This window comes from Gallinula chloropus (genome assembly GCF_964237585.1).
Source record: "Gallinula chloropus genome assembly, chromosome: 5".
NCBI lineage: Eukaryota > Metazoa > Chordata > Aves > Gruiformes > Rallidae > Gallinula > Gallinula chloropus.
This window is the reverse complement of record NC_140090.1, coordinates 50,666,025-50,689,156: the sequence shown is the minus strand read 5'-3', so window position 1 is coordinate 50,689,156 and position 23,132 is coordinate 50,666,025. Positions and strand designations below refer to the sequence as shown.

Sequence of the window (23,132 nt, the reverse complement as noted above, 5' to 3'; positions counted from 1 at the left end):
TGCACTGATAGGCAAATGCGAATAGTCCTTGGTAGCTGCTAAATATTTTCAGTTTTCCATCTCTCCTCAGGCTCTCTCAGCACCATATCTGCCTTTTCTGGATAGCTTTGCATGAATAGAGTTTACAAACGTAAAAAACAGCGTAGATGAGGTATTTAGGGATATGGTGTAGCATAGGACAGGAATGGTTGGACTTGATCTTAAAGGTCTTTTCCAACCTTGTGATTCTGTGATCGTAAACACAAATTTAGTAGTAAGCTTACAGAGTTTTCACTATAAATGTACGTTTGGTTCTGCTCCAAAAAATATGTACAGGTTTCAGTACTGTCTTAATACCAGGGCTAATTAATTCCTGGTGGGAGCTGTTTAGCAAAAATAAGAGTTTGGGCTCAGTTTTTGCATTACATTAGTTATATCACCATAGTCACGTGATAATTAGGCTGGTGCAAGCTCTACATTAATTTGATGGCCCTACAGCTATAAAATATAGTTAAAAGAGTAGTGACTGTTCTAAAAATGCAAGGAAAGAAACTGCAGCAGCGTAGCTATTGCCCACGCAAATCAGTAGGACTAATTCCACTCGAAGTACAAAACTCTGCGTAGCCCCACCTTTTGCTGTTACTTTTGCTGCTGTGAAACTTTCCTGTCGCTTAGCTGCACAGATTCATGTTTCCACAGCGGGACTGGGAACACAGTATGAGACTGGTAACATCCATGGAGACAGCTTGTCTAGTGGCGGCTACTGGAAATATTTATGCTGAGGACAATAGACTAGAAAATTTAATTCCCCTACATAAAATAACCACCTCAACACAGAGAGCGGTTTTGCTTTTTGCCATTCTCTACCTCGCTTCCCCTCTCCGCCCCAGCAGTGACCAGGTGGGTATCCTGTGGTCAAACCTAAACCAGCACTGTCAGGGGCCAAACTGAACTTACATGGAGATAAATTCCTCAGAAGTTGTCATGGAGACAAATTGGAGTAGATGGGCTTAGACTAAAAACTGAGAAAAATAAGAACAGAGAGAATTAAGATGCAGAAAAATACTGGTATTAAAAGGAAAACCAAAAAAAAAAAAAAAAAGGATAAATAACTCCAGTAAACTGGGTTACAAAAGAAAGCTCGTGTAAGATATCAGGTTAACAGCATGAAAGGAAAAGAATTCGGAGGCGATGAGCTCTTGCTGCAAGTTCAGCAGGTCACAGATTAGCAGTGACCAGACAAGCCTGAACACAGACCCGCGCTCCATCACACAGGACCACTGTCGGGCCTTGTCATGAGGCAACAGCTGTGCCTGGATAAACGACTGCTTGTTCCACTTCACAGCCAGCCTCGTTCCTCTAAGCACGCGTACATTAAGCCCCCTGAACTTAGGACAAGGAGGTGAGGGGCTAGCGGTAGCTTAGGAGAGAGGGTTTTGCCATATTTGGTTACTGTGCTCATTTCTTATTTCAGAGTATAGTGCAGATTATCAGAGCTGCAAACACATTTAAGAGGAATTGGGGGGGGGGGTATTCACAAAGACTACATTTAGTCTTGGGATGCTTTCCTCCCTCAGCTTCCTGCAGAATTAAGAGAAAGCATTTCCTCTGGGGCAACCCAGAGCACCTATTATAAGCTCTGACTGAGACACTGCTGCAGACTCTACCACTCTCCACTGGCTGCGGAAAGATCCCAAGGCAAATCAGCTCCTTAGGCTAAAGGAGGCCTTTGCCACTATCATCCTGTACAGCCTGGTTTAAGATCCAGGGGCAGTAAATAAGTTGCTAGCAGCTTTTGGAGTCTATTCCATGATTTTCAAGGCTGACAGAATGCCACATTCCTCCACTGACTTTAAGCATCCCGGGGCACTGCATATGGACAGCAACTGGAAATCTGTAAGGAAATCTGTAGTATCGATAAATAACATAAAACAAGGCTGCCATACATTCAGAACACATGTAGCAGTGACAGGACGTCATTGGGAGCAGAACGTGGTTTGATGAAAATGCTTGTGGATGTTACTAACAAAGTGCTATAAACTGACGGGCACTTCATTGTCTGTTTACATACTCTACCTGAGCTGCTTGTATACAGGTGCTACGTGGCCATACAGTCCTGCCAGAGCAGAAACATGTAAAAAACAGCTCTTAATTGCTGCTTCCAATGTATTTCCTTGTGAAATCCTAGTAGTGGATCACATATTTAAATAATCATGGCTCTGAAAGACAGTGTATGAGCTTGTAGTAAGTGACTACGAGTCAAGTGAGTGCAATTTAAGACTAGTCTCACTACACATCCAGGCTCTGAGCCAAGGAGGGGGATTGTCTGGATGTTCATTCTCTCATCCATTTAACATAATTTTCCTTCCGTTTCCTTAGCAGTTAATTAGCTGTGTTCATGGCAGCAGTGGGGAATAAGACAATGGTGTCTTTCCTGTCTTGCCTTGTCACCTCAGTCATAGCAGATCTTGAGGGTAGAAAAGCTGGCAGGCAGCACAACATTAATCTGGAATTACTATCTTCTGTGTTTATCCAGAAATGCTTAAAGCCCGATAGTTGTAAGAAAAACAGATCATTAGATGATATTGAGGAACTCGCCCCTTACACTTTCTTCATTATATATTAATGAACTATACCTCCTTCTTGGCTGTCTTTGAAGAGTTTTGACAGCAGCCAATGAAAGGATGTGGCGTTATGAGGAAAATCTAATGCACGGGATCAGTGAAGAGAGTTTAAGAAAAGCCTTTGAGGAAGAGAGAAGTAGGAAAGACACTAGAAGATCGTGTTATGGAAATCCAGCAGAAATGTGTCTTGTTCCAGTGAAAATGTGAAACACTGAAGAGAGAATGGGTCACTGTGGGCTCCTTAAGCAAGTAAAAGTAAAATATGAACTACACTGGAAACAGAAAACTGGAGGGGCACCAAAACATGCTTTTACATTCCAAGTTTAGCACGTGTGAGAAAAATAGGGACGGCATGAGGATGCAGTGAAAAAGTTGACAAGGGGTTAAAGATAATATGAAGAGACTGTGTTGTAAGTCCTGAAAGTTCAATAAAGAAAAATGACTTGATCGAGAAAATATTAATTGCAATTAATTTGTAACACGAATATAAATTCTGAGATCAGTTCTTACTCCCACTAAAACTAATTGGACTTTTGCCATGGAGTTTATTGGGAAGGGAATTAAACTTAGAGTAATAGCTTGGTTAAGAACTGGCAAGCTGCTGGGAAAAAGTAACTAAGAAATACGTAACGAAATATTATCGCTTGAACAAATGCATCTGAGGTGTCCCTCTGGGTATTTATAGAACTGATAGAGCAACTAGTTGTTAAAAAAACCCAGAGAGAATTGAGGAAGTATCAGGAGACTAATAAAGTGTCAGCATGTCACAAGTCTTTAAATATTGAATTAAGAGTAACTATGGAAACTATTGTCTAATGGGCATGGCTCCAAATTGAAATAAATATTATAAATATTAAAGCAGAAGGGGAAGATGTATTCATATGGAGGTGAATAGTATGAGACCCAGATACGACACAGATGTACTACAGTAAACTAAGGCAGACAAGCTAGAATGCTTATCCCTCCCTTTCTTTTTAAAGTGAAACCAGAAGATTAGTAGAGTACAGAGCAGCATCCAGACTCCACAAAGGCATTTGATGTTCTGCCACGTAATATCTTAGGGGACTCGCCAAAACAAGTCAGCTTGGCCAAAATTCACTTGAAGGTATCACAGGCTGGCCGCTGAACTGTGGACAGAAAGTAAATCTGAATAGCAGTCAGCTTTGTCAAGGGTAAGTGGCTGATAGTATCCTTTAAAGGTCCAATATCGTGAGGGCAAAGCACTAATTAAATGTGAACATGATACTCAACTAGGAAGAATGATTTACAGCACAGAGGAGAGAGGAAATGCAGAAGGTTCTAGTTGTTCTCTAGGGGTACTATGGATCTAATAAAGTGAGGCTAAACATAAAAGAAAAGGAAATTAATTAATTATAATGGATTAATGGCACTTTGTGCCTATTAGGCAACAAATAAATTTTGTAAAGTTACAAATGCATTATTTTTCTCTGTGAAGGAACTTGTCTTTCTTAGATTCTTATTCAGGCTTTATAAAGCTGACCAGAAAATGGAAATTTAGAAAGCAGCAGCATAAATAGGATCAGCAAAACAGTAATTTTCTTGCTATCTTTCTGCATACCTGAGAGGAATATTTTTGGTAGCTTATGTTGCTCAGAGTAGGTTGGGAGTTGTGCATCCTGGTGATACCATTGGAGGGCTCCACGGTCTGAAGCGTTCATGATGAATGAGGATGGTGCGGTGGTGGTGGTGGGTGGAAGGGGATGAAGGCTTAGATACCAGGGTATTTCCTTGATTGCACTGGGCCAGACCAGACCTAGCTAGCCCAACACAGTCTTGTTAGCAGTGCCTGAAAGTGTCTGTTTACAGAAGATGAGCAGGTCAAGCACATGTAATGATCTTCAGTAATTCTTCCCCAGACTCTAATGGTTTTCAGATTAGGGACTCGGAATTGTTTGTGGATTTACTAACTCTAAAGGATTCCTTTTCCATGGACTTTTTCAGCCTCAATTTGCACCAGTGTAAACTTCTAGTGTCAACACTATCTCTTGGCCTTACAAGTCCAACACCAATTACATGAAGTCTCAGCTCCTATTTGTTTTGAAGCTGGTTGCTATTAACTGCATTTGACATACTCTAACTCTCATACTGGGAGACCTGGCAAGCAGTCTGACCTGGGCTAACCTGTTTGTGCTACTTGGGCTTTACATATCCTCGGTTGCCTTTTTCACGTACTCGTTGTCTTTTTATCATAGTAGACTGGATTTTCCCTACATGGAAGCTGTTTTCACATCATACTTTACAAAAAGCTACAAATTCATGAATAGGTCCCCTGGCACCAGAAGTCACAAAACTACTGCTGAATTGTGTCTTTGACATTTCAAAGTGTGCTTCATGGTGTTGCAAGAAAAGCCCAAATGCATGAACCATATGCAGTTGCTGAAATGAAGTCTTCCTAGCATGGAAGGAGAGGCATTTTGAGATGTATGAGCTCCTGCATGTATCTCACCAGTGAGTTTCCAGAAACAGCGAGGGCTTCCCAGCATCACAGGCGACATCAAAGCAGAGAACAGCAGACAGACCCCAGATGCAGCTGGACTTGTTGTCAGGGTGCCTGCCTTGCAGAGAGTGGGAGAAGAGAGGTAGAGAGACTCACCCCAGTGCTTCAAGTAAGCACTGCTGCTCTGCCTTGGGTTTTCCTAGAGAAAAAAGGTAGACTTGTGCCATCATCCTCCTTGTTTGAGCATTTGAGAGGCTCTTGCTTTGCTGAGGAGAAAAAAAAACCAAAGAGATTCCCAGTGAGAAACCGTGCCTAGTGCTCTGACTTGTCATACATCAATGTCTGTCTCCATGTAGGGCAGGAAGCTGTGCCGTAGTGCACATTAACTGTACATAGTCATGGCTTTCACTCAGGGTCTTAAATCTTCTTTTTGTCTTTCTGCCACCAGTGTGTGGATTCTGCTTCAGCCCTATGGTATTTCAAGGATATCTTGCACACAGTTCTTTGCAAGTAGATGCCTTTGCATGCTGAAACACTGACATGTCCACTAAAGACAAAGAATGACTGTGAAATTGCGAGGCATTTTTCCCATGAAACTTCAAGACTTAGTTGCTAAGCTTCGTCAATGCTCCTTTAGAACTGACCCAAAGTGCTGGATACTGGTTTTGACCTTTCCGTTTATCTGTCCTTTAATATTTTGCTTTTCTCCTCAGAAGTGACATATTAATAGAAAATGGGATGGGGGGGGGGGAAAGGCTGTCTTTATTTTCTCCCTTGTTTTTCTTCCCTGAAAGCTATGTCTGTAGCCTTTCTGCCTTCTGCTCACACAGTCCACTGAGCAATAACACAAGTCTTTTTTATTCCTGAGTGGGAAGGAAGAGCTGGAACTCGGAGCCTTGCTGAAGTCCAGGTTTCTTTTATAACTTGCAAATGAAAACCTGCCAGCGTGAAATACAAAAGTGTTTTCAAATAGGAGGCCTGGGGTTGCTTTACAGGCCCGTACTGTGCTCTACTGCTGAACAGCTTTCCACAAAGGGAGCGCAGCACCAGCGGGACAGGCCTTCGCAAGGCCTTGTGGGGTGGTTTGTGGGGAGGGGAGGAGCACGCAGCACCTTTTCCTCTAGCTTGTACGGCTCAAATGAGGTGGTTGTGGCTTTCGGAGAGGTGCCACACACCTCTCTGCCTGGCTGCCTGCCTCTCTGCCTGCCTGCTGTGGGGTGTCAGCCCTACAGCAAGGTCTCCACCTACCTGGGGGCTGTGACTGCCAGGCTCAAGAGGCACAAGGGAGAGCCGAGATCGTTGACCCTAGCCAGGCAAGAGGTGTGTGCCACAGCTCAAGTTCAACGTTTCAGACTAGAAAACACTGCTTTGCTCTCTTTATGCGAGGCTGCAGTAATAACAGACCCACTCCTGATGAACTACAGAAATTAGTAATACCCTATTTAACACTGAAAGTGCCAAAGGCTTCTGTTGTGGCAAATTCTTTGCAAGCCTTGGTAGTGCTAAACACATGGCAGTCTGTTGCCTCAAATGTTGTGCTGCCATTGGCAGACTTCCCGTTACATAATGTTGACCCATATTTGTGATACGTGACATTTTATTCCTAAACACTGTCAGGGATAATCCGTCACCGAATAAACTTTCTGATTACGGGCTGAGACTCTGTCAGCCTTTAGCGCAAACCTAACTTGCCCCTCAGAACAGACAATGCTGTTCCTTGTTATGACACGCAGAGTACAGTCCTCTCAGGTAAGGAAAAAAGTGACAGTTATCGCCTGCTTTGAGGCTGAAACTAAATTCACTGCAAAATAACTGCACAGAATCACATCTGGGAGTAATTTGAACTATAAAAAAATGTTTGAGCCCTGGCCCAGGTGATGGGAGTAGCAATTGGCTGAAGGAGATGTGGAGCCTGAAGCGTGACTCTGCAAAATGCTGTTTTGGGCAGGCCCAGCTTGTTTTATGCTTCAGAAAAGTGGAGCTGTTGCAGAGGTCTCTCTGATCTGCTCTTACACTGAAGTCTGCCAGCCTGCTGTAGTTTAACCAGTCTTTTCTGCACCCCCCCCCACCCCGTCCCCAAAAAAAGGCTATGGTGCAAGGGGATAAATAGATGCAGCCTAGTCAGGGGTTATTGCTAAAAGGCAGCTGAGAAATGAGAGGCCTTGGAGGAATGGGAACACACCCCTGAAGATGTCTACTTTCACAGAGCTATGCAAAATCCATTTGTTCTTAAAAACCCAGTTTTAGCTGCATAGAACAGAAAGCTAAGGAGAAAAAAGTCTATCAAATAGAGTCAAGAGAGAATAAAATGGGAATTCTCTCAGTATTCAAGAACAGGGCTGGCTTCAAATGGGCTTTATGTAATGTCATAGCAAAGAAGCAACAAGATTGTGTAAGCCGCCGAAGCATCTGCCAGACTGTAGGAAGGAATGAATGTGGAACATAAGACTGGGAGACAAAATACACCATCTCCACAGGCAGAAATTTTCCAGCCTTACGTAGGAGATGACTGTGTGCTAAGAACAGTTGCAGTATCAAGGAGAAAGGTTTTGCTTCTGTGCAAGCAATGAATGCTTGTCAGAGCCAAAATTAAAACCTGATGAATGTGGTCTCACCCACTTTCATTTCTTCCCTCTCAGATTCCACATTTTGTCCTCATTCTGTCTGCACATTCATTCATATATTTCTCTCTCTTCCCACCTCCCCATTGACTCACACTCTCCCTCCCTGCTTGTTATCGCTTCCTTTTCATTTTCTCTTCCTTTCGGGTTGCTTCCCACTCATTCCTTTTCTCCTCTGCCTGACCCCTTGGCACGTGGTTTCCCTTCACGGTGAAAAACCAGCAGAGAGACAAAGAGGAGGAGAAAATAGAAGGTGTATGATGAAGGGCGGGGGTGAAGAGGAGACAGTGCAGGAAGGGGGCTCAGCGTTGCACTTTCTTTCCAGACTGCACTACAGATTTTTGAAGGTGTCAGAGGAGTCAGGGCTCCTAAAACCTGTTCCTTCCTTCGAAGCAGCAGCCCCTTTCCTCAGGTTAGTGCCCCTAGAAACCATCATAAATGATGGAATAATCCCAGTGGAATGCCACCTCGGAGTGACAAACATCTGGCCCTGCATGGAGCTTGCTGCCGTGTCAGATGTGTGAGGTCAGGTGGGAGACTGGAGGGCTCAAGGGAAAATGCGAAACAGAAACTTTTAGGAGCATTTTGGACTTGGTGGCATGTAACCTTGACTGAGAAACATCGTGGCCTCAGGCATGCCACAAGCCTTTGTGCAATGAAGTGGTGTATCTCAAAGGAGCAAGTCCTGGTGCCTCAAAATCGATGGTCAGACTGTGCCAGATTAAGTTCAGTGAAATAACAAATAGGTGCCAGTAACGTGCGTTGTAACATTTGGTAGGAAAGGGGCTGAAGCCACTTTGTCAGGAGACAGGTGATCCCATCCCAGCATGATGGGCTGTATCCCAAAGTCGATCTGCTATCTGGAGAAAGTGCTGCACTCTTGCAGCCCCCGGGGCCAGAGGCTGCTCCTTCATCCACCCTGCGGACCTGTGGTGCGGAGGGAGCTGAGCTGGCACACCCACACAAGTTCTAATTCATTCTCCTAAGGCTCTTTCTTCAGATTTTCTACTTTTCTCGCCCCATTCTTGTTCCTCTGTTAAACTGAGATGGAATTCTTTCTCCCCAATTAAAAAAACCCTAGGTCTTGCTTTTCACAGAAGCTCTGTAGAAATAGCACCAACAGCAGACTGCACTAGTTCTCCTTCCTTAGGGAAGCGTGCAGGGCAGAGAGCCAGAAACAGCACATTCCTGTACCCCATCCTGCCACCTGTAACCTTCTCCCAGCTTTTCTGATCTGTTTAACAAAACCTAGTATTTATTTCTTCAAATTCTTGCATAATTTCCTCCTCTACTCTGTCCTGGTGAGACCACACCTGGAATATTGGGTCCAGTTCTGGGCTCCTCAGCTCAAGGACATAGAACTCCTTGAAAGAGTCTAGCGCAGGGTCACGATGGAGTGGAACACCTTCCTTATGAGGACAGGCAGAACTGGGCCTCTTTAGCTTGGAGGAGACTGAGGAGTGACCTCATTAACGCTTGTAAATATGTAAAGTCAGGAGGATGGAGCCAGGCTCTTCTCAGTGATGGCAGCAATAGGACAAGAGGCAGCGGGTGCAAGCTGGAGCAGAGGAAGTTCCATGTGATGTAAGGAGGAACTTTTTCACTGTGAGGGTGACAGAGCCCTGGGACAGGCTGCCCAGAGAGGCTGTAGTCTCCTTCTCTGGAGACATCCAAACCCACCTGGATGGGTTCCTGTGTGATTTAGTCTGGGTGATCCTGCTCTGGCAGGGGGGTTGGACTAGATGATCTTTCGAGGTCGCTTCCAACTCCTAACGTTGGAGGATAAAAGGGAGTGCGGGCAGACCGTGCTGTTCTCGGATGCGGTTCGTGGATACGGTGCAGTTCACGGACGGCGGTTGGGGCGTGCTGGGCGGTTGGGGCGGGGAAGTGCGTGGCCGTTGGTTGTTGGGGGCTTTGCACCGGTGCGGCTCCCCTCGGGGCCACAGAGCTCCCCGAAACGAAACGCACAAGGCGCCGAGCAGGACGGGCGCGGCGGCCGGGCTTGGCCCGGGCCCGAAGGCGCACAGCGGCTCTGCGGGGCCGGACGGGCTGTGGGGCAGAGTGCGGCGGCGGGGCCGGGGGAAGGGGAGGTGGGGCAGCTGGCGGCCCCGGGAAAGGCCGAGGCGAGGCTGCCGGCGGCGGGCAGGGGGAGCTCGGCGGGCCGCGGCGCGACTCCTTGCCGCCGCCGTTACGTAAGGCAGACTGGGGGAGGGGAGCGGGCCAAGCCGCCGCTTTGCCGCGGCGGCCCCTTTAAACGCGGAGCCTGGGGTGCGACGAGTGCGCGCCTCTCTGCTGCCCCCTCCCCGCCTCTCTGCAGTGACAAATCCGCTCCCCGCCCGCCTCCGCCGAGCGTAGCCGAGCCGAGCGGCGTCGGGAAGTGCTGCCGTGCGGCTCTGCACCGCCCGCCCGCCGCGGAGTCGGCCAGCCCCAGCCCCAGCCCCCGGCGGCGCGACAGCAGGGAGCGGCGAGGGGCGCGATGGAGGCTCCTCGCCTGGCGCACACCATGAGCAGCCCCACCAGCCCCTGTGAGGAGGTGATCAAGAACCTGAGCCTGGAGGCGATTCAGCTCTGCGATAGGGACGGTAAGTCCGGCTGGGGCTCGACGCGACTAATCCCAGCAGACGCAAGATGCTGCTGCCCTCACGGATGCTAATACAAATTAATCCCCGCGGCGTATGGTCCTTTGTTATCCCCCCACGTATTTGTAAGGTGCAATCGCTCCCCACCCCTCCCGCCGCCGCCGCCACCCTCCTACCATTGAGAACAAAAGGGAAAAAAAGAGAAGATTGCACCTCGCCGGAGGGAAGGGAGGGAAGCCCGCCGCTCCCTAAGCCGTCCCTCGCCTTGCAGTGCGTTTACCCCTGGGCGAGCCTGCTGTACAGCCCTGCCCCTGCCAGGAATGGACGCCGGGGTTTATTCAGGGAGAGGCGATGAGGAGAGCGAGGGCAGGCGCTGCGGAGTCCGGATCTAGAGACCGGGTAGTGGCCCCGGTGGGTTTTTGTTGTCCGTGATCCCCAAATTCCTTTGTATGGTAGGGCAACCCGTGTGTTTAAAAGACACAGACGAATCTCCTGGCTGGCGCGGGCAGGCAGCGAGACTTGTTGCCTGTCGCTTGTGCACGGGGGCTTGCGGGGGGGAGACGCTGCGGGGCCGCGGTTCAGCACCGCGGACAGCGCCGGGCCGGGCCGTGCGGCCGCACAGCGCGGGGAGCCCGGGCGCAGTGGTGGTCCTTCCCCTGGTAGGCGCAGCCAGACCGACGGACGGATGAAGTTTGGGTTTAAGAGCTGCAAGCGCGGATAGGAAGGGTTATCTGGGTCGAAGCAACCAGACGAACGTTAAGGCGGCGCTGAGCCGTGCCAAAAGCCACGCCAAAGGCGGCCTGTGGCACGGGGGATAGTGTTCATGCACAGCTACGGCTGACAGGACTGAGCAGGGAAACTGAGAGTACCTTATAGTGGAGAGTCATACAATTTGCACTCATACACCAGATTACTCATGTCTTCTTATTTGGTGATGAATTATAAAATATATATATAACTTCTGATGCAAAATCATGCTTTGGGTGTGGAATATGTTACCTGGTAAATCTACCGAAGGATGGAGACACTGTGTCAGTGAATGGCACAGCTGCATTAATGAAACTATTTCCTTGTTGTGAGTGTGTTTTTGGAGCATAACAGCTAGAGGCGATGGCTACAGGAAGAGGGACTCCACCTTTCTCAGCTATTTCTTTTTTTTTTTTGCATATTAGTTGTGATGAAATAATTCACCCTGGAAATGCTGGATTTTTGTAAGCTCCTTATTTTTCCTGAAATATTCAGGAAGCTGACAAGGCATTGAAAAGCCCTGTCAGTAATTATTTTTATATCCAGATTGGAAGTTCTTGGCATTTTTTGATGTTTGAATTAAGATACAATATGCAGTTCCAGCCATTCATGCCTAACTCATTGCCTGGAGAAGCTGAGCCATGTTTATAGTAGCAGAGGCTAGACCATTCTTCTGTTAAAACATCTTTTGATATATATTTATTAATACTGGAGATAAAATAGATAAACTATGAAATCCTTTATATTTGTCTACCCCAAGTAATTGTAGCAACCTACTCTGTGTTAAATCATTGCAGATTCCATTTGGTTCAACATACTGTAGTTAAGGACTGCTTGATTCCTATGGAATAGTGTCATATGAACAAGCAAATGGGAAAAATGGAGTCTTTCATTTTCATTCCCGTTTGAATAGGCTTTGCTGGAAAACAACAACTTTCTTGTAGATCTGGCTTTGCAAACTACTCTTCATCAAGTAAGCCACTATCATACAGGGCCATTGCTTCCTACAGTACGTGACTGAACTTCAGAAGAAGGCACCTATATTCAGTGTGTGAAATATGCAGCTGAGCGCCTAATTTGGCACAAGGCTGGGCTTGAGCATGCTTCAGCATTTCCTACAGGTGGCACTTATGTATCAAAAAGCTTGGTTGGATGGGAATGTAGAAGCAAGCAAAGATAATCTTTGTAGGTAAGCATGTAAATGTATGTGCAGCACGTTTAGCTCTCTAATTGTGTACACAGGTTTAGCTAATGTGTTCATATTATAAATATTTACCATTTATTTTAGGGTATCTTTCTTGCAAAAGATGTAGTTCTTGAGGTGATATGTTGGCATCACTGAGGCTAATCAAAGTTTTGTGATAAATAACGTATTACTCACTGCAAATTAAAAATATGCCAGATTTTTACATTCTGGAAATGTCCTCGATCTCTAAGCTGTAGCAGCAGTAAAGGCAGCCAATGAAATGATAACATTACCTACCCAACAATGATAAATCCTGCAGCACGCTGAGTTTGGAACCGGCAGTGCTGCGATATAAGCATAAGCAATAATGGAATATTAATGCAGATAACAAAGTATATTTCTTCTTTTTTAAGATGAGTGAGTCAATATTGAAACCTTTTGTGTTCAGAAAACTGGGTTATACCTCCATAGGAGGTATATGCAGGAGCCAGAAATCCATGAAGTGGAGTGAACAATTAATAATTTCGTAACAATTCATCTTTTTAGGTTTTCTTCTGGGTTTTGTTTTGGGGGTTTTTTTTGAGAACACTGTCATCTCTCTTAATGAATAGAGACCATTTAGAAAACTTACAAATGTCAATAAAAGAAGTGCATGCATTTTGGAGACTTATTAAAAAAAAAAATCAAACCAGCTGATAAGATTTGGTTTAAAGTGAATGCAGCACTATAGAGCCAATGTTCAGCTCTTGTTTTCAACATTCTGTGTTATTTAGAAACATGTCTTCCTATTATTATTATTATTATTACTACGATGTTTAATAATGCCAAGCACAAAGTCCTGCACCCAGGACATAAGAACCCTGTGCAGCACTACAGGCCTGGGGAAGGGTGGCTGGAGAGCTGTCAGGTGGAGAAGGACCTGGAGGTGTTGGGTGACTGCTGACTGACCATGAACCAGCAGTGTGCTTGGGTGGCCAGGAAGGCCAATGACATCCTGGCTTGTATCAGAAATAGTGTGGCCAGTAGGTCTGGGGAGGTGACTGTGCTCCTGTACTCAGCACTGGTGAGGCTGCACCTCGAGTGCTGTGTCCAGTTCTGGGCTCTTCACCATAAGAAGGGCATTGAGGTCTTGGAGTGTGTGCAAAGAAGAGCAACCAGACTGGGGAAGAGGCTGGAGGGCAAATCCTATGAGGAGTGGCTGAGGGAGCTGGGTGTGTTCAGCCTGGAGAAGAGGAGGCTGAGGGGAGACCTCATTACTGCCTACAATGACCTGACAGGAGGATGTAGAGAGGTGGGAGACGGTCTCTTCACCCCGGTGACAGGTGACAGGACAAGGGGGAATGGCCTCAAGCTGTGGCAGGGCAGGGTCAGATTAGATGGTAGGAAAAAGTTCTTCCCTGAAAGAGTTGTCAGGGCCTGGAACAGGCTGCCCAGGGAGGGGGCTGAGTCACCATCTCTGGATGTGTTTAACAGATGGGCAGATGAGGTACTTAGGGATATGGTTTAGCATAGGACAGGAACGTTGGACTTGATGATCTTAAAGGTCTCTTCCAACCTTGTGATTCTGTGATACGGAATTTTGAGTGAGGGGTTGGCTTGGCATTCCTGCTTCTCAGATGGTGGGGGGAGTAGAATTTCTCTTCCCTAAATGACTCCTCCTGCCATTGTACTTATTAAGAACTGAGGCGCTGGACATTGGCTGGCAGAGATGAGGTTGCTACGTGGCAAAGCATCGAAGGAGTTCAGGTGTCCGCTAGGCTACTGTAGAGCCTGTCGCTAGTTCCAGGGTAAATAAGCATCCTTATGAATGATCTAGAAAGACAGAACATTTCTGTATTCCGATCTCAAAGGTCTTTTCCAACCTTGTGATTCTGTGATTACTTTAGGTGGCTCTACTGGCACAGCTTAGTATTAGTCTATTGCACAGTTGGAAACTTAGAACGCTGCTGAACTCTATGTATAGGAAAAAGTCTGTCATTTGTTATCTTCCTTTGCTGTGTTTGAACACTGCAGCCGTATTGCTGTAAACTTAGCTCAGGAAAGTGTTTAATCTGTGCTAAAAGCGGCTGACCTTTTTATAAAATTTGTATTAGCCCTACCTAGGGATTAAACCTTTAGTAGATGGATGCCCTTTGCGTGGTGAGCAGGCCGACTCTATGGAAATACATTTAACTTCAGAAAATCATAAGCCTTTGAAAAAACCCCGCACTTTTTACAGAGTTGGTAGAACAGTCATAGATTTTAGCAGGTGATTTTCCTTAAGCTTCACACGCAGTGCTCCCCCTGCAGATACTGCAGTTGGCTGCCAAGGTCCTGCCAGAGTGAAGAGCAGTGATGCTCTCATCTGCTTTCTGGCCTCTTACAGCTGGAACATGAAAGTCACCTGTCAAAATGCAGAAAGGAGAAAAGCAGAGCAACAAAACAAGGATGTTGGAATCTGGGGGGCAGACTGGGGAGAGGGACAAGAAAACTGTCCCAGAAGGCGCTAAGAGGGATGGAGGCACTGGATAGTCAAGGGTGAAAGAATAGGAAAGGCTTAGAAGTTGGGGGTGATTGTGAGGATCAGATTAAATGGGAAGAAATGACCCTGAACAGGAACAGGAAAAGGAGATGAAGGAGCAAAGGAGGAAATCCAAGTTCAGGCGAGGTGTCCAGGGAAGTAAAAGTGGGAAAAAAGATGAGGGGGCGTTCACCTATGTTAGATGAATTGAATTCATGAGAATTGAATGAGAACTGGGAACCTGTGAAGTGCAAACCTGGAGATGTGTCTGCAGAGAAGGGAAAGTACATGTGTGGAGGGAGGAACTGGGCAGTTTGGACTATGGAGGTTAGTAGTAAAGGGATGGAACTGGGACTTCTTGAACAAAGAAACTGGGACTGGGAAGGTAGCCTTAGGAATGAAGAACAGGACTTCTGAAGAGTGACTGGGAAGTAAAAGGGGTGGGACAGGAACAAGTTCAAGGAACAGGGCAGAAATGGACCTATTTTGGTGTGACAGCCAGATAAAGGTCAGCCTGTATCAGCACCTGCTATCTTCCCAAACCACACACACAACCCCAGGATACCAAAGTCTTGTCCATTTGCCAGCGGAGGGGTCCAAAACCCACTGGCAAAGCATGACATGCATTTCAGTGCTTATCTATGTGAAGGACAGCAGCCTGATGTGGGTGGTGCTAGTCCATTAGCTCAAACAGTGGTGGTATCTGTGCCAGTTGCTGTGTTCCAGCACTGCAGCTTACCCACGTGAGAACTGGTATGAACCCACAGGTAGAATTTTCGTCTTGGGTTTTTTTTTTAAGTTGCCATTTTGTAAAGCTGAAGAAATTGCTACCAAAGTAAGCTCTTAGAGCTAGGAAATGGTGAAAGTTTGGTCCTCTGTGCAGAACCAGCATGTCCTTGGGATGTTTATGTTGTGCAGGGAGTACTGGGGGTGTGGAATAGCAGGCTGTAAACAAGGTGGGAGAAGAAAGAAAGGCAACTGAGAAATTTTGCTCTAACCTGGAGTCTGTTTCAGACTTTCTGCATGGAGCTGAGCAAGAGCTACCAACTTTTCACTGGGGTTTGTTCCTTGTTGCCTCTCTCCTATTCTAGGTGCTGTACCAGTGTGTCTGGGCTTCAGGGGTACTGGGTGTCAACAGCTGCATCTGACTTCAGAGACAATAGAACTGTGAACTTAGGAAGCAAAATGCTTCAAGAAAAGAGATGTTAACCACCTTAAATAGACACTGGAAGTTAGGAACTACCTTTTCACTTCTCCGTTCCTCACTTTTCCTTGTTTCCTTGCCACACTTCACAGAGGTGCTTTCAAACTAAGCTGCTGAATGGATGTTGAGCAGCCAGGCAACTGTAGTAGCCTGGAAAACCCATGAGGTGCATGGAAAAACCCGTGATGAAATTCATCATTTTGTCTTCAGAGCAGAATGTGAATAATGTGTAGCAAATAAGTCCTGGGACTACAGACAGAACAATAGCTGTTACAAGAAAAATAGTTCATTATGTACACGCTGTTCATTATGTATGCTGAATGAGTCAGAATATATGTGAGAAAAATAATATGTAATCATGCAGTTAAAGACGATGGTATAATCTGAACAAACAAAGGGCCCAATTTAAGCTTATTCAAGTATGCTTAATGCTGATGATTTCTAACTACTGGCAGATTAACAGATAAAATCTCACTAAAGTGGATTAAAAGTTTGGGATTCCTTCTGTCTTCACTTCATATATCCAAAGATAGTATTTGGGTGTCAGGATCAGAACTAGAATCGGTGTTTTGGTCAGTTTCAGCTGCATAAAACCATTTCATTGCCTTCTAAATGCTTGACACCATCAAAATTGTTGAGTCTGCCAATCTTGTATGAAAGCATTACATCATACAAGCTAAGATGCTGTTTCTGTGTTATGTAAGCAACTCGCACCCGTGACTTCCCATGTTATTTGAGCATGTCTCGGTTTTCCAGTTTATTGAAGTTTATTTTTATGCTGGATTTATTGGAGCATTCTGAAAGATATTTCTTGGATTTGTAAATATGGACATGGCTGTATCATTGCCTTTCAAACAGGAGGGGAAAAGTGTCATCACCCAGTCTCTGAATGAATCCTTCAAATCGATTTTTTGGCGTTAGGGACCAATATCACCACTATTTCTGAAATGTTATCCTGTGAGTCTCCGAGATGGAGAAAATGTTAATTTCTAGGTACAATCCCACACGAAGGACAACATAAAAGATCCAGATTTCACAGTAACTCTTAGTGTCACTGAATGGTTGGACTTGTAGTTGTTTTTCTGTTTGGGTTTGGGTTTTGGGTTTTTTTTTTCATTTTGTTTTAAACTGGGTGACTTATAAGCACAGGAATAAACAATTCATATTTTCATATCCAGCATAATAGAGAGGTGCTTGTAATTTGAGAGGGCACAAAATTCAGAGGTATGTTTATTGTAATTTTTATTCCTCTCCCCAGCTGCAAGTTTGAGATTTAAATTCACTCTCTTCAAAATGTAAACCCTTTTCTAGGGCTGGATGATGGAATGGCCAGCTAAGAAATGGACCTCTTCCATAAAATTTTGCCTAACCAGCTAAACTTAGAAATAACAATTTTTTAATTTTTTTTTTTTTTATGGTGACAAGCGATAGTGGTACTTCAGGTAAGAACTGAAATCTGGTACATGGCTTCAGAAGCTTTCTTGCTGCAAGGAAAAATGCTTCTGGTTTTAGCTTTACGTCCTTGCCAGAGACTAAGATTTTCACATGTAATATTCCTTACTGTTAAGACACAGAAAAATTCTAAATGCAGCCAAGCAACTATTTTAAAGCCTTCATAAATAATCTTTAGAATTGTGGAAGAGAAGAAAACCAATAGTGTGCTTATGTCTTTCACTCCAGTGCACCATTTTAAGTGTTTTATCCCGTCTTGTTTTGTATCATAAGCAATGATGCCACTAATAACTAGCAAGGCTTTGCTAGAAACTGCCTATTCAACATCCCTGTGCCAAGAAATGTAGTCATCCCTATTCTTCTTTTATATTCTTTAGTTTTTAGAGTTATTTTTCTTCATTCTTCCTCCCTGCTCACCTCCTTTCAGAGCTTCACGCCACTCAAATCTGTGTGATTGATTATTAACTATTTTGTCTGGCAATGACCAAGTTACATATTTAAATCTTGCCTGGTGGTCTATTTGTGCCCCTGTTGATTCAATTATTCTTCACTGAAACTTTTCTAGACCCTTTAGAAAGCATCTGGAATGCTTGATGTATAATTACACCAGGTTCCCAGACAGAGGCACTGTTCTCTCCCAGTCTCATGCACTACTGTGAGACTCAAAGATACAGTGTGGGTTTTGTAGTGGATTTCTACTCACTGTTACAATTAAAGGCTTTTAAACGTTACTGTTTCCCATACATGTCCCTCCTTCTTTGTATTTCTTTCAAATTATAGTTCCCAGGTGCGTTCTTCTATTCATTCTTTAACAAAATCCATTCTGTCGTTTCCTGACATCTTGTGCTTGCAGCTCCTTCTGTTTGAATGTTGTCTGCAATACAGAAATGTTCTGTCTTTCGAGATCATTCATAAGGATGCTTATTTACCCTGGAACTAGCGACAGGCTCTGCAGTAGCCTAGCGGACACCTGAACTCCTTAGATGCTTTGCCATGTAGCAACCTCATCTCTGCCAGCCAATGGCCAGCGCCTCAGTTCTTAATAAGTACAATGGCAGGAGGAGTCATTTAGGGAAGAGAAATTCTACTTCCCCCACCATCTGAGAAGCAGGAATGCCAAGCCAACTCCTCACTCAAAATTCTGTATCACAGAATCACAAGGTTGGAAGAGACCTTTAAGATCATCAAGTCCAACGTTCCTGTCCTATGCTAAACCATATCTCTAAGTACCTCATCTGCCCATCTGTTAAACACATCCAGAGATGGTGACTCAGCCCCCTCCCTGGGCAGCCTGTTCCAGGCCCTGACAACTCTTTCAGGGAAGAACTTTTTTCCTACCACCTAATCTGACCCTGCCCTGCCACAGCTTGAGGCCATTCACCCTTGTCCTGTCACCTGGCTGAAGAGAACACAGCCTACCTCTCTATACCCTCCTGTCAGGTCATTGTAGGCAGTGATAAGGTCTCCCTCAGCCTCCTCTTCCCCCAGCTCCCACAGCCACTCCTCATAGGATTTGCCCTCCAGCCCCTTCCCCAGCCTGGTTGCCCTTCTCTGGACACACTCAAGGACGTCGATGTCTTCTGCAATCTCAAAGACAACTGCAGTATGTCTTCTGCAAGTCTCAAAGACAAAACCTGTTTTTCTTGAGCAAGAGTTAAATCATTGCTATCTGCTTAAGCTGTTTCATCTTCCACTTTAAACTAGATGTAGCAATTTTCTTCTCAGCCCACTGTTCAGATGGCTCCACCACCTCTGGTAAGCTGCGTTCTGAGCTCACTTCTCTGACTTTGCTGTTGACCCTGCAGTTATGCCTGTAGTCTCGATCAGAGGCCACTGCAGCACAGCAGCTTTCCGAGGAGGTCCCTGCTTCCAGAGGCAAGCTTCTAGAATAAGCAGAGTACAGCTTTCGTCATGTAAAGGTGAGGGGAAGAGAGACTCTGTCACATTCTTATTCTATGATTCTTATATGCAGTCCTCCAGTATTTTGTCATTTGTTTTTGAATGAGTTCCAGTCTGGCATTCTCCTGTTCGTTTGTCTCTGCAGACTTGCTCAAGCTTATCTCCCTGACCTTGTTTTTTTCTTCAGGGACTTTCCTGCCTCATTAATTCTCCATTTTTTTTTGCCTCCAAGATTTAGAAAGATCCCCTTTACCTATGCCTTGTAATTTCCTCCATTTTTTGTTATTTATGGCCCCTACATAATAAGTTTGGAGGCCCTAGCTTTTCTGAACAAGGTAGTTTTCAGTTCCCTTTGTGCTGCTGAACGAGTGCAGGCATCTTTAACCACAAAGTGACAAAGTAATCTTTAAAAGTCCGTAACAGGCTGGGGGTTTGTTTTTCCTTAGTCCACTTGGTACAGTAGGTGCATCTCCCGTGCTGCCAGCTTTTGTGCTATATGAGACCTGGAAGGCTGTGTTTAATTCTGCCTGAGCACAGCCCAGAATCATCCCCTATGTTTTCTTTCCTCTTTTGATAGAAGTTTGAAGCATTTTACTTGCAGACTGCTCCCTTCAAAAATTTATAAACACGTTTGGAAAAAAATAGTATTAGCATTGCCCTTACATGATGCATTTATATATCACTGCTGTTGGGCAGTATGAACAAATGCAGTGTTTCTGATGTTGAAACTAAAGAGAGCACTGCTCCAGGATCACTTCCTGTGGTTCCCAGACTGGGTTTTGTGATACAATAGAGTGTCCTTTATTCAACCTTGAAAACGTTTCCTTCAGCACAGCAGCTTTGCTTGGAATTCATTGTAGTGTTTGTAGCTGGATCAATTTTTGCAGCGGTGTTTGTAGTTGAATCATTAATCAATTTTATTTTATTGTTTTCACAGGGTGTTCTTGTTTTATTTATGCTTGAGCGAGCAAGCTGTTTTGCATGGATGTTTTTGAAAACAATGATTAGCTGGTTTTTATAACCCAACAAAACAGTTTCCCTAAGCCTTGACAGTTCTAACTGCTGCCAGAAAGGAGAAACCTTAAAACACTTTGGTGTTCCTCTTTCATTCCTGCAGAATGACGGGAAGGTGTTACAAGGGCTGCATTCTTTCCTAGTTCCAAGTATGGAGCGGCATCTGAAGTTTATTTCCCCATCAATGTTAAGTCAGACACAACCGTCACCTCCGGCTCAAGCACCATTTGAGGAGCTCCTGTGTTAATCTCTGTGTGTCAGTGCACTCTCCCTAGGAGAACCTGCAGTTTGCAATTGTCAGAAGCATCCCATAAATTTATTCCCTGAGCTGTTCCATTGGCTTCAATAAGATTTTATATAAAAACAAGTTTGCATTCATAACATGGCACAGTTAAGATCTTCCAACTACTGTGTTTTCCTAACTTTTGTTGTGGATATTCCACCTTATTTCATATAGATGGGCCTTTAATTTAGAACGTCTCTCTTTAAATTCTAGTTTGTCTGCTTTTAGTTTTGTCTTAGAAATAACATTTTTGAGGGATTATTCTGGGGGGTTTTTTAAGTTCACTTCTATGTGTATTCATAGCTGAATACATACAGACTTCAAAATCAGCAGGATAAAAAGATGTTAGAAGGCTCTTTCAACCTTGGCCAGCCATAAGTACTAGTATACAAGTATCAGTGGAGTGATTCATGCTGTGCCATTGGTCCTTTTAATCCAATTTATGTAAAGGGAAATTAGCCATGAGTTTATATAAACTAAGGGATAAAATTAAGAACAGAGTGTGCAGCAGATTGTATTTTAATGCTACTGAGGTACATCTGATGACATCAAGAAAATATTATGCACTTACACTTTTATGATGTAATTTATGCTGGTAATTTAATATAAACGCTCAGTAGTAAACGTGACTTTCAGAATGCAAACGTTTCTGATGAATTTCTAGTCTTTAGACTTCTCGGTGTAATTCCAAGGCATATCTCTAACCACTAGATCTGAGAATCCCTAAGCCTGTCTGCTTACTGAATCTGTTATGTCACAGAGAAGCTCTGTCCCTCATGTGCAGAACATGCTGGAATTTTAGTCAGTAGTACCTGTGCTGTGATGACATAGCTACCACCTTACCCTTCATGGAAGGACAGATTTGAGCAGTAAGGCTTCACAGGTGGTGTTTTGGGATTGTCTCACCTCTACCCACACATAGAGGTTGCATTCTCTTCCCTCCTAGATGGAGGCACCTGAAACTCCAGGTACATGTCTTTGATTCCTCTCCATCTGAGCTGCTTTATCCCATGACTCCTTGAATATGTTGCTTCTCTGCTTCACTTTGTCACTGTTTAAGTAGCATGGAATTCTTAAATCATATTTGATTTCCAGGGATCTGAATATAGCAGCCTTCCCTGAGTATGAGAGTTTAATTTCATCTTTGGTGACACATCAGGTACCCAGATGCCCCGGCATGACCCACATGGCACTCTGTAGTACTCATGTCTAGTACTCTCTACTTTCTTGTATAAGTGCAGGAAAGACAGAATCAGGTCTTGTACATGAAAAGAAAATGCTGGTTCTCCTCCTTCTATTTGTATATATCCTGTAATGCTCAGCTGGTGTCTGGGTTGCTCCTTTGAGCAAACCCTCAGCAAACCCCGAGCTGCCTGGTGAGGCCGTCAGCCCGAACGCACGTGTGCAGTTCTTCAGGTGGAAGCCATACAGTGAAACCCAATTCTTTGGTGTACTTTGGTAGGCTTGTTACATTTAGCTCACAGAGTAGGGAATGTGAAAGCATTACTTGCAGGTGCTTTTTTAATGCTGCAAATCCAAAAGGGGAAAATCAAATCTAAATATTAATTCTTTTTAAATAACATACCTGAGGGAGCCTGGTTAGCTTGGTTAGCTTGTGGTGGGTTGTGCAGCTGGTTCTCTATAGGTAATACTTCAGTTTTCTTACCACGATCAGGGCTGATCACTTGTTAACGACCCAATGACAGTTTGATAGCCTGAATGATAAGACTACAGAAAACTTTGTAACAGAAACTGTTTAAAGCATCCAGCTGAGCTGTATTAAAAAATATATATTTCTAGAACTACTGAGGAACACAGCGTTCCAGTGGGTTTGAATCTGATTGTTCAGAATTGTTCTATGTTTATTTCAGTTGCATCAAAACTTCAGTTTGAGTTTTCATTAGAAAATCTTCATTGGAAAACTTACATGAGAGATCTGCTACAAACGCCATCAGGACAGGAAAATGAGGAGCTGGAGTAAAGACTTTTAATGAGCCCACAGAGTCTATATGCTGTATTGTGTCTTAGGGAAGGGTCAAACATAACATGGAGAAAACTCTGCCAAATTATTTCTTTCAACTGCAGTACTCACAGCTGTGTCATTTGTGTATTCTAGTGCCTGTGCAAGGCTTGAGCTCATTAGAGGCTTCCCCTTGGTAAGGGAGTATTTAACAGGGGCCTCTCATTTCTGCACACCCACCTAAGTTATCTATGAGCTCTCAACTCTTGTCAGAGGCTCAAAAGTTAGTAAGTCAACCAATTGCAGACCCACATCCAAACCCCATGACTATGTTTGGTTATCCTGTGAAACCAGCTAAAAATGAAACAGAACAACTCCGGCTCCCACCAGAAAAGGTTCTTGGATCTCCTGTGTCCTTTATTTGTCAGGGCCTGAGAGAAAGCCTGAAACCTGCGGGAAAAGTACATTTTTTAAACTAGTGCAAGCTAGGGAGCAGAATTTCCCAGACTGTTGTGAATATGCCATGCATTCCAAATCAGAAGTACAAGCTGGTATAAACCAGAGCCGAATCCTGTTCCTGACAAGAGACCTGTGTGCAAAGCACACAGCACTTACCAGCAGGCTGA

The 23,132-nt window shown here is 44.6% G+C and overlaps 1 protein-coding gene across 1 annotated transcript in view; it reads left to right on the top strand.

The window, feature by feature from the left end:
• Positions 1 to 10,158: 10,158 nt before the first annotated feature.
• PHYHIPL (phytanoyl-CoA 2-hydroxylase interacting protein like) overlaps positions 10,159 to 23,132 on the top strand; it is a gene marked incomplete at both ends in the record, with an annotated part of 38,453 nt that continues 25,479 nt past the window's right edge. The window contains one exon of the mRNA XM_084264713.1: positions 10,159 to 10,264. Coding sequence (XP_084120839.1) covers positions 10,159 to 10,264 — 106 coding nt within the window. The remainder of the gene's footprint in view (positions 10,265 to 23,132) is intronic.